This window comes from Lactuca sativa, chromosome 9 (genome assembly GCF_002870075.4).
Source record: "Lactuca sativa cultivar Salinas chromosome 9, Lsat_Salinas_v11, whole genome shotgun sequence".
Taxonomy (NCBI): domain Eukaryota; kingdom Viridiplantae; phylum Streptophyta; class Magnoliopsida; order Asterales; family Asteraceae; genus Lactuca; species Lactuca sativa.
In genome coordinates, this window is record NC_056631.2 from 59,038,550 (window position 1) to 59,050,387 (window position 11,838).

The 11,838-nt window shown below is 36.4% G+C and overlaps 1 protein-coding gene and 1 long non-coding RNA gene across 2 annotated transcripts; one reads left to right on the plus strand and one right to left on the minus strand.

The window, feature by feature from the left end:
- Positions 1-5,069: 5,069 nt before the first annotated feature.
- Positions 5,070-6,265, plus strand: LOC111912049 (40S ribosomal protein S25). The gene is made up of 4 exons (XM_023907823.3): positions 5,070-5,225; positions 5,329-5,403; positions 5,750-5,884; positions 5,973-6,265. The coding sequence occupies exons 1-4, from the start codon at positions 5,223-5,225 to the stop codon at positions 6,084-6,086; spliced, it is 327 nt and encodes a 108-aa protein (XP_023763591.1). The 5' UTR covers positions 5,070-5,222; the 3' UTR covers positions 6,087-6,265.
- Positions 6,266-7,005: 740 nt separating this feature from the next.
- On the minus strand, positions 7,006-7,551 carry LOC128128608 (uncharacterized). Its single transcript, XR_008226610.1, has 2 exons — positions 7,423-7,551; positions 7,006-7,300 (listed from the first exon to the last, which is right to left on the minus strand). It is a non-coding gene; the product is annotated as an uncharacterized LOC128128608 (long non-coding RNA).
- Between the last annotated feature and the right edge of the window lie 4,287 nt (positions 7,552-11,838).

The window sequence follows — 11,838 nt, forward strand, 5'->3', positions numbered from 1 at the left end:
CGAAGGTGGGAGGCTTCGTATTATCGAAGTCCCGATACTGAAAGCCCCGACCAGCTCCTCCCCCTGCCGCCGCTATAGCCGTTGTAGCCGCCGCGGCAGCCGTCTCTGTGAGAGCTGCATATCGCTCATCAAAATACTCAACCATGGCGGTCTTGATCGACCCAAACAGCTCCGGTAACTCAGCCTGGAACAACTCAGCAATCTCATCATGCAGGATCTCACGAATCCTCGCATCCAACTCGCACGTGCTCATCTGACCGATAACCTCGGGCGGTACCGATCCGCTCGGAACTCTCTCTCCTGCTCCCGATCCTGATCCGGATCCACTCTCATCATGCCTCGGAATCTCCTTACTGAAAAACACCACACAAAATCTCAGACTCTTCCCACTATCCTGGGATCCAACTCTGTCACCCCAACCCTAGAGATCATGGTTTCCCTGATACGCGTATGGGTCCTGTGCTTTCAGTAGTACGCGCCCATACTACCTTCCACACCTACCCATATTTGTATGAAGTACTACCACAACACCCTAGAGAAACATGCATAGTAAATCTCAACCCTCACCACTAGAGGAACTCTGAAAATCTCCCACAAGGAAACCCTAGGCTACAGGCATCACAAATCAGGCAACATTATCATGAAATCCTGAAGATACCTAGCCTATCACTAGCATGCTGTTCTATCAAAGCTCAAAAACAAATATCATGCATGATATTTTGGGGTTACTTACTGGCTCCGGCTGATCGTACCTCCGCGTCCTCCCTTACCAATTTTGAAAACTATTTTAAATACTCTTTTGAAAACTCTCCTCGATTTGAGACTGGAGTCACACGAATGTTCCTCCAATTCACTCAAACCAAGGCTCTGATACCAACTTGTAACGACCGAAAAATACAACCAATTTTAAATTTTTCAAAAACGGCTCGATTCCATTAAATCTTTACAAAAAGGTTTTCAATACAAAACATTTAACGTATTCCCAGAATCACATTACTACAAAATCATGAGGAGCGGTACGATCACGCCTTCGCCTTGCCACGGTCTCCTGAAGAACCTAAAAAACATAACACCACAATTGTAAGCCCGAAAGCTTAGTGAGATATCCCCAAAATACCAACCACATACACCATACACGCATAACATGCCACAACATATCTGATCACAAAACAACCATGCACTTCGGGTCTACTGTGTGACTGGTCCGTCGCACCGGCCTACAGTTCACCTGGTCCACCCTCTGAGTCTAGCCATAAACCATCGAGTCTGCAGTGTGATTGGTCCGCCTGCACCGGGCCTTCAATCCACCTGGTCAACTCTCTGAGTCTACAGTATGACTGGTCCGCCCACATCGGGCCTTCAGTCTGCCTGGTTCACTCTCCGAGCCTCGGCACGTCTGGTCCGCCCTCTTGGGGCCTACAACCTATCCGGACCGCTCGTTGGGCCTTCGGAACAACCGGTCCGCCCTGGGTATCTTGGCCTACAGCACAAAGCAGGACCCGCCTCAAACCATGTGCACATATACATACAATCATATAGCAATTCACAGTCAATAAGCAGATCAAACAGATCACGTAACATATCATCATCCTAACCAGGATACCGACCTAACAGGTCACTAGCATAGCATCTCCCTGTCTCTCAGGATATCGATTTCAATCAGGTCTCTAACATATACCATCCTAGCTCTCAGGATGCAACATATCACAGCAACAACATAACAACAACTACCCGGATCTCAATCCGATAAGGGTCAGCCTTGGTGCCTTAGACCCTGTTGATATAGTGAGGATAACTCACCTCGAAACTGCCGACTGAAAGGATAAGATCCTGATGCTCCAAGCTCCGACACGAACTCCTCCACTGAACACCAACACACTCAACTCAATAAATACCCTTAATTACCAAAATACCCCTGAAAGACAACTGGTCAACCTTTGGACAAGGTCAAAGTCAACCCCTGACTGGCTCTACTCGCCGAGTCAACCCGATGACTCGCCGAGTCCCCATACTCAGAACTTCCCTCAATCCGCGACCTAACTCACCGAGTTACCCCGAGACTCGTCGAGTCCAGTGTTGTCAATAGCGATCATAGCGATCGCTATAGCGAATAGCGAGGCGATGCGATGGTATGTCGCTATGTACGCTGTAGCGAGGAAATAGCGACATAGCGATGTTTTTTTTTTCAAATTGCAAAATTGATAGTTGAACCATGTTTTTAGCAATCGGAAAGGTCCAATTTGTGATTGGGTTCGCCAATTTGGCATTTGGGATTGCCAATTTGGAGAATCAATCGCCGACTTGGAAATTGGCGGGAAACGCTATCCGGTACTTGACGATCCCATCCCATGTCCAAATTGAATATTGGAATGTGTTTTTACCGAATGGAATTGCTTCAATTTGCAATTGGGATCGTCAATTTGGATTTTGGAACGCCGATTTAGAGATTGACGGGAAATTGATTGCCCACTGAAAAATTCACCGCCGATTTGGATTTTGGTACTTTAATGGATTCAAGTGACATTCCTATTATCTTATATTCCTATTCCATGTATTCTACAATTCCTTCTAGTATTCTATTCTGTGTCGTTCTGTACTTTTTTTTCTTTGAAAGTTGTTTTTGGCAAGACAAATAGTCGTCTAGAAGATACTGAAACAGAAGCACCAGAGAACTGTATTGGTCTTGGTGAGGAGAATGATGACCAAAGACAACCAGGTGCATTAGGAAGCCAAAGAAGTTAAGAGAAGGATGCTAGCAGGCCTCTTTTGGAAGAAGTGACTGTTAGGCTACTAGAATTCTGTTTCTAAGTGTGCTATTGGTGGAATTATGTTGCTGGAATTTGGTTTTGAACTGAGTACACCTAACCAGAATATTGGTGCTTAGCTTATTTATTATGTATAATTGCTAAATAGGTGTAGGTAAAACTAGTATTAATTTTTTTAATAGGCAATCGCTAAAATGAAATAGCCGTTGCTATTTCATCGATATCGCTACGTAGCATATAGGTAGGTTGTCGCTATTACATCGCTATCGCTATCGATAACACTGGTCGAGTCCAACAACTCTGAGTCCACTCGCCCACAACTCACCGAGTCATCCCTTGACTCGCCGATTCTCGACTCAACCATAAAATATTGGGACTCTTCGACAAGACTCGCCGAGTCCAAGAACAGACTCGCCGAGTCTAAGGCTATCTTCAACCTACTCGTCGAGTTGTTCATACAACTCGCCGAGTTCCAGGCCATCTTCATCCAACTCGCCGAGTTGTTCTTCTAACTCGTCGAGTTCCAACTCATCTTCAAGCAACTCGTCGAGTCCACCCATGTGACTCGCCGAGTACCACCAGTCTGAATCCATACAGAAGCATTCCAGGCCATGCAATTGATCCAAAACATAGATCTAGCCTCCTACAACCCATCCATCACGTAAATTGGCAAACTTTACGTGAATCCAAAGAGATCTATGCATTTTGCACATTAGGGATAAGGTTTGGGACATGATAGCTTCACCCAACACTCAACACAGGGACTTTATGCACATTAAGACCATCACCACTCCAGATCTGAGGTAGCAACCTCATATCTAACTTCCAAACTCCAAAACATACCAAGATAAGCTCCCCACAAACCCCCAAAATGATGAATCCATAAGAGTAACAGCCCAAGGACGAGATATTACCTCAAAAGAATGCCCCAACTGCTATGGAACTCGAATCCAAGCAAAGCCCCTTGCTCCAAGCCTCTTCCTCTTCAAGATTCCTCAACAATTGCTTCTCCAAGCTCCCAAATGCAACTTGATCCACTCACATACGAAGGTTAGGGTTTCTGGACTTGAGGATGAGTAAAGAGGCTGGGGGAATGGATGTTATGTTCTGTATATATGGCTTAACCCCGAGAATTAGGGTTTTCTCCACTCAGCGCCTACTCGCCGAGTCCATCTTTCTGACTCGCCGAGTCGGCTACTTAACACGCGACCAAGTCGCGACTCTACTCGCCGAGTCCACCCATGGAATCGCCGAGTCGCTCTTTCCCAATTTACTCTTTTAGCCCTTCAACTATACTCTTGATATTTCAGGATGTTACACACCCAACACCGCTACCACAATCACCGACCTACCATCACCAGCACCAGCACCGCCGTCGCCATCACCACCACTGTTACAATTGTTATCGCCAAAACCACCGCTGCCACCCCGCTACTGTCGCCACCACCATTGCCATCATCAACACCACCACTCCCCCGGCCACCCCCACCATCCGCACCGCTATCCTACTACCACTGCCGTTTTCTAAAAATGAAAATCGATAGAAAAATACACATTTAAACATGTTTTCTGATTTTCTAAAACTGAAAATGAAAAATAAATAAGTTTTAACTAAAAGTGTTTTCTAAAATTTTCAATGAAAACTGAAATTGGAAAACGAAAACTGAAAAAGGAAAACAATAAACAGAAAATGAAAAATGTTTTTCCGCAACCTAAACATCCTCCTACTTTTGTTCTTATAAATCCTTCTATCCAAATATTTCTACTTTTGTTCCTACAAATCATTTATTAAATGTTACACATTTCTATTTAAGAAAATCTACTCTAATAAATGAAAATGACTTTGCCACATGTCCTTCTCTTATAAGATTAGCCACATGTTATTTTGTCATAATTTGAAATATATTTATTTTCCACTTGTCATTACTTTAATTTTCGTTTTCAATATATCATTGATTTACTTTCCATAAATTAAACCTACCATAATGACTATCAAATTTTAAATTTCAAATTCAATTACAAATAAATTTACAGTTTAAACCTTTATGTTTAATATTTTGTTATAATTAACCCGTTTAGTACACACTAAACTCATAATTTTAATTAATTTATTTTTTGCATATTTTTTTCTAATAATTTTTACTTATTTAAATTTCAAATTCAAATAAAATTTATATTTAATTGTTCGTACTTAACATTTTGTTTTAATCAACCCGTATATTATACGGGTCTGACAAATTAAACTAAAAGAGTACCATATATATATTTTTTTTTGTGGATATTGTATCCATATATGAACCCGACCCGACTTGAATACCGCAGGCTGAGTAACGACCTTCAAAAACCCTAATTTTATAAGTATACACAGACTCTCATTTCGTGCGGCGGCAACAGCAGCAGCTAATCGTATCTTCTGCGCTTTGGAACCCTAGAGTAACAAAATCATCAACAGATTCCATGGTAAGTTAACACAACTTTTTGATCATTCACTCCGTTTCTCATATTAGTTTCTGTCTTTGATATTCACTTCCATGGAGTTTAAATTTCTTTCTGTGTGTATCAGGCGCCTAAGAAAGAGAAAGCCCCCCCACCGTCATCTAAGCCCGCCAAGTCAGGCGGAGGAAAGCAGAAAAAGAAGGTCAATTTTCGATTTACTTAAACTTCTACTGTTTGAAATTTTATGTTTTTGTGGTAATTTACTCGTGATTTTGTATACTTTGATTTACAATCTCCTGTTCATGATTCGAGTTTCCGAATAATAGCAATATAATTCTCCATAGTTTGATCATCGATCTCCAACTCTGAGCTTTCAAAAGACAAATTGAGATGGATTTCGCTGTAAACGTAGTGTCAGTAGCCTACGAATGCTAATATGAATTTGGTTTTACGAATCATTCATGCTTGTGAAATATGTTGTCCTCCTTTGAGTGTTGATTAAGAGAAAGCGCAACTAGGTCAAAGATTGTTAACATTTTCACTTACAGAAGTGGAGCAAAGGAAAGCAAAAGGAGAAGGTGAACAACATGGTTCTATTCGACAAGGCCACATATGACAAGCTTCTTACCGAAGCTCCAAAGTTCAAACTCATCACTCCTTCAATCTTATCAGACAGATTAAGGGTAATGTTTCCACATCTTCACTAATCATTTCTGCTATTACATTTACAAGTTCTTCACATGAGTCATTTTATTTTGTTTCCCCTTTCAGATTAATGGATCATTGGCTCGTAAAGCAATCAAGGATTTGATGGCAAGAGGGGCTATCAGGATGGTATCTGCTCATGCTAGCCAGCAGATCTACACCAGGGCCACCAATACTTGAGAGATATCTGCAACTCTTAAGACTTAAAGGCATGATTTTCTTATTTCCGCTTCTTATTTTTGTCATCTGTAACATTTAGGAGCTCTGTTTTTTACTCTTTGCAATACTTTTGTTTTGATTTTTGTCATCTGTTACTATGCTATATTCAGATTAAATTTTGCTTTTTCTCCCTCTCCAAATGCCCAATGTTTCTTGTTTCTGTTTCATTTATGTTGTTTGTTGATAGTTTTTCACTTGGCTTATTTTGTTATACATGATAAAAAGATTAAGAAATAAGGCCAATAGGCCCATATTAATGTCTTTTGTTATCATATGATGTTATGAATTGTTTTATAACCATAAGTGGCGTTCTCATCCTTCCATAATATTTGCTTCGTACATAAATATAAAAATCTGAAATCATTTCTAATATTTCAGAGAGGCAACATATTTAATGGCTACTATAATAATCTGTTATAATATACATGATCTTTTTCATAAACGATGCATAAAGTGGTTTTTGTATTCAAAATTTTTTGTTTGAATTAAAAGTTTTAAGCTCATACTTAGGAACTTAAGGCTCTTAAAAACTTTCATAAAATCTAAAACCTAAAGGCTCTTAAAAGCTTTCAAAAACATCTCGTTGAACACATCTTCATGTAGTTCTTATGGATGCCTTAACACATAAATTGGATCAGCACTATATTTTACATAGCGTTTTCTTGTGATTTTGACCAAAATACTAATATTATTTATCTAAATTTAAAGCCTGAACATATCTAGTCTAACATCTTCTAGATCTATATTTTACCTACACTTTTAAAGAATTATTATGCTTCAAAAATATTAATAGAAACCTCAAACAACCGATGATATCCAATTTGTAACGTCTATTGTGCTTCAAATTTGCAATTTCTTGTTAAAAGTTTTACAGAAAAAAAACATGTTAATAATCTTGATTGTGTATACTAAGTCTATATAAATTTATTCTCTCAATACATGATCGATGGCATACACCAAATTAAGTATAGTTTTATATATAGTTTTACAGAAAATATATTATGTTCAAACACACTGCTTGAAACACGTACAACGACGACGAACACCATCACATTTGCCACTAATGAATCCTTTCTTTTCACAGGAGCTATTACATTGCCCATCATTCGCACAACTAAATGCATGACTTGTCGTTTCACACATCTTTGCTTGTGTCAAAGTCACCAAAGTCTCATCTACAACAAAATAATCAACGTGTATAGGAAAAATCTTCATATTTGAACATGTAACAAAAAGAATATAAAAACACTAACATTACATAAACAAAAAGAGTAAAGTAGAAATAAAAGTTAAATACCAGTAGCAAAGAGAGCAAAGAGTAACATCAACACAAATAAGTTTTTTCCCATTTTTTTTTAGTATCACAAGAAACAATACATAGGTAAGAAACCACACCCTTTTATATATAGGAGACTAGTTGTTTTCCTCATGTTACGTAAACATCAATATATTACTCTATGGATCAATGGATGAAACGACACAAAATAAGGTGTTTGAATTAGTTACTTAGGGCTTTTAAAATTACCAAACAAAAGTTAGGTTGAAACCTAACTATTGCATTCGACAAAATAAATAATTAATTATAGTTACCGATTTAAATATGTTAAGATGTATGAAAAAAAATGTCAAACTAATATAGGGAAGAATTAGAATGGGTTGGAGGTCGAGAGCGAGATAGAGAGACGAAAGAGAAGCGAGATGCTAGACTCAGACCCAATGGATGTGACTATGTAATGATATACATTTATATATATTCAAAATATTCGGTGGTAAGTTGATAATCTATTTACTTTGTATTTATTACATAAATAAGATGTTATATCTACAACATATGGTTTGCATTTTTAAATCCTTTTAAATATAAGCTAGATCATTATAATGAAAAAAAAATTGTACGATCAATATTTTCTCATACTTTCCTTTGCAAACGAAAGAGGCATCGGCTTGAGTGGACTTTCTTTCAAGATCGTAGGCAAGAAAAAGGCCTATTGCCATTAATCTTCACTTTGTACATTTATATAAAAAATTGAAATCAATTCTTATATTTAAGAGGCACAACATATCTAATCTAAGGGCTAATATAGTAATTTGTTAGAATACACATGAGCTTTTCCGTTAACAATGCTTGAAGTGGTTTTCGTATTCAAAGTTTTTTTTTTTTTTTTTTGTATCAATTAAAAGTTTAAGCTTATACTTCCGAACGAAACTTTTTCTTTTATTCGTATTTCTTCTTAAAACAATAAAACCTAAAATCTAAAGGCTCCTAAAAACTTTTAAAAGTTTGTGGAACACGTCTGGTTGCCTTTCGTGGATTAAACAAAACCATAGTTAGATGTTATATTGTCGACATCCGATGATATGAAATGAACTTTTTCATAAGATATATATATTTTTTTTAAAATATATTGCATTGAACTTGACTTGTGGAGGTTAAACAAATTGTTTTATTTTTTTGAAATATGTTGCATTGAAATTTGTGGATTTCAATAATTGACTAATAAAATTGTATAAAAAATACAACTAATGGAGTTCTTATGGATGTCCTAACACATTAATTGGATCCGAACCATTATAACTGCAAAAATACTATGCCTATCTCTATATATGTATTTTCTTGTGATTTTGACCAAAAACCAAGACCTGAACATATATAGTCTAACATCTACTAGATCTGCATTTTACCTTCACTTTTACATTTTGCTTCCAAAAAATGAATAGAAACCTCAAACTATCGATGTTTGTTATGCCAAAACTATTGTGCTTCAATGTTGTGATTTCTTACTTGTTTTTTATAACTCCTTTTTAAGAATTTTACAAAAAAAATGTTATTAATCTTGATTGTGTATAGTAAGTCTACACAAAATGCATTATCTCAATATATGCTGATATATCAGGTTCGATAAACTTCTGTCTAACCACGGATAGTTGCATGGTATACTAAAAACTCCAAACTTTATTGATATACACGAAACTAAGTCACATACGTAACTGGTGTACATTGTATTAGTATTATAAGTATTTTTATATATAGAGCATATGTTTAAGCACAATGCTTCAAACACCTATAACGACGATGCATACCATTACATTTTCCGCTAATAAATCCTTTCTTTTTGCAGGAGCTATCACACTGCCCATCATTCACACAACTAAATGCATGCTCCGTTGTTTCACATATCTTTTCTTGTGTTGAAGTCACCAAAATCTCATATTCAACAAAACAATCCATCATATCAAGCAAGAAAAATATAATTTTACATGTTTGCATCTCAACTAGCAGGCATAGTTTCTACAATATATCCACTTTGAAATCCAAAATCATCATTAGTCATCTAAGATACATAATTAATAAAAAAAAAACAAAACATGAAGTATCGACGTGTATAAGAAAAATATTCATATTTGAACATGATACAAAAAGAATATAAAAGCACTAACATTATATCAACAAAAATGTAAAGTATAAATAAAGTAAAATGTCTGTAGTTAAGACAACAATTGGATGGCACGATACAAAATAAGGTATTTGAAATTGTTACTTGAGGATTTTAAAATTACTAAACAAAAGTTAGGTTAAAACCTAACTATTGCATTTGACAATATAACCAATTAATTACAATTACCGAATCAAATATAATAATATTTATCACAAAAATGCCAAAGTAATATTGGGATTTCAAAATTATGAAACAAGAATTAAATTAAAGTTTGAAGTGCGTACTTGATTTATAATGGGTTGGAGGTCTAGAGCAAGATAGAGAGATGGACTGCACCACCAGATTACGTTTCGTTCGAGAATGGAGAGTAAAGTGAATTGCTATTTGTCGTTGCGTTGAAGTTGACTAGCTGAGAGAGCCAACAAATGGGCTATATTTATTTCCAGTTTCATTTACTCCTTAACCCAATGTGCCCCAACAACTCGAATGAATCTCTTAGAACCTGTGAGGGCGCCTTTTATTAAAAGAAAACGTTTTTTTTCATATCGTTTTAGGATTTTTTTTTTTTTTTTTTTTTTAGTAAAGAGCAAATTTGGTCTTTGTGGTATACCAAAAAGTGTAGTTTTGTTGGAATATCAGACCCTTTATATTCACTTCACTGCAACAACAATCACTAAAATATATCTCTGTTATGTTATGTGAGAAAAGAAAAAGAAGAAGAATTTGTTATCGACTCAAATCTGCTGCTAATATTATTCAGAAAATAAAAGGCTTTTATAGCCTACTACATACCCTAACGAAACCTAAACAAATTAAACTCAACTAAATGAGAACAAGCCCACGTTTTTCCCCTTTTCCAACTCCTAATACTTGGTCCACATGACCCATTCAATTGAAGACCCAAAGTATTTATTTTACTAAATAACAAAGACTAACATACTAATTAAATAATTAAACCTGTCAAAGATTAAATAAAACCCAACAAGTTTGAGTCTTTTTTTTTTTTTTTTTTTTAATTTTTATTTTTAAAATCACATGGCCAGTCCAAAGTTGGATAATATATATTGGAGAAAGAAAAGGACTAAATGTGAACAAAAAAGAACCTTTCTTACCACCTCCACCACCACCACCACCACCACCTCTATCTCTGCCTCTACCATCGCCACGACCTCTGTAACCGCCACCACCACTACATCTACCACTACCTCCACCACCACCACCACCACCACCTCTACCTTCACCTTCATCACCACCAGCACAGCCACCTCCACCACTACTGCCTCTGTCACCACCACCAACATCACCTACATCACTACAACCAACGTTGGTGGAAGAGGTTGAGGTGGCAGTGATAGAGATGGTGGTGGTGGGTGGAGGTGGAGGTCAAGATAGTGGTGGCAGTGACAAATGTGAAGCTGGTGGTGGTGGATAAAGCGGTGGTAGCGGTGGTGGTGGTGGCGATGATCGAGGTGGTGGCGACAGAGGTGGTAAGGGTGGCGGTGGTGATGGAGGAGGTGGTTAGTCATTTTCTGTTTGTACACTATATACCATCCAACTTGTTAAAACTGTTCACGTATTACCCTTTTACCTGCAATAGTAGGTCGCAAGGGTAATATGTGAACAAGTTCAACAAGTTAGATGGTATATAATGTAAGAAAAATGAAAAACAAAATGTACTAAATATAAACAAAATCAATAACACGATTTCATAGTTCCTTTTTACTGTAAAAACGTAACATTTTTTTTAAAGTTAAAGAATTTGATAAAGTCCAAATCCAAAGGATGTGAAATTGACATTATAAAATTGAAGGGTGGTAACTGTAGAAAAATCAAATTATATATATTACGGGAGTAAACACAAAAGTTTAAAAACGAAGAAGATGAAAGTGACATTTTTTAAATTTCAAACTTTGAGGGGTAAATGTTATATTTTAAAAGTAGAGGGGAGAAAAGTATAATTTTACAAAGTAGAGGAATAGAAAATGTTGGTGTATATAAAAAGTCAAATTATATATATTACGGGATAAACATAAAGTTTAAAGAATAAAATGGGTGAAAAAGATATTATAAAAGTTTTAAATATAAAAGGGTAAAATTGATATTTTATAAAGTATAAGGATGAAAATGTTATTTCGAAAAGTAAAAGGTAAAAACTAAAGTAAAATATATTAAAGAAAAAAAAATTGAACAGTGAAAAAGTTAAAAGGGTTGAAAACCAAAATACCGACTTTGGTTTTCAGTATAGATATAATTATATGTATAAATTAAAATAAATA

Coding starts and splice junctions, on each gene's coding strand:
- LOC111912049 (XM_023907823.3), top strand. Junction 5,404..5,749: donor GAGGAAAGCAGAAAAAGAAG/GTCAATTTTCGA, acceptor TTTCACTTACAG/AAGTGGAGCAAAGGAAAGCA. Junction 5,885..5,972: donor TCTTATCAGACAGATTAAGG/GTAATGTTTCCA, acceptor TTCCCCTTTCAG/ATTAATGGATCATTGGCTCG.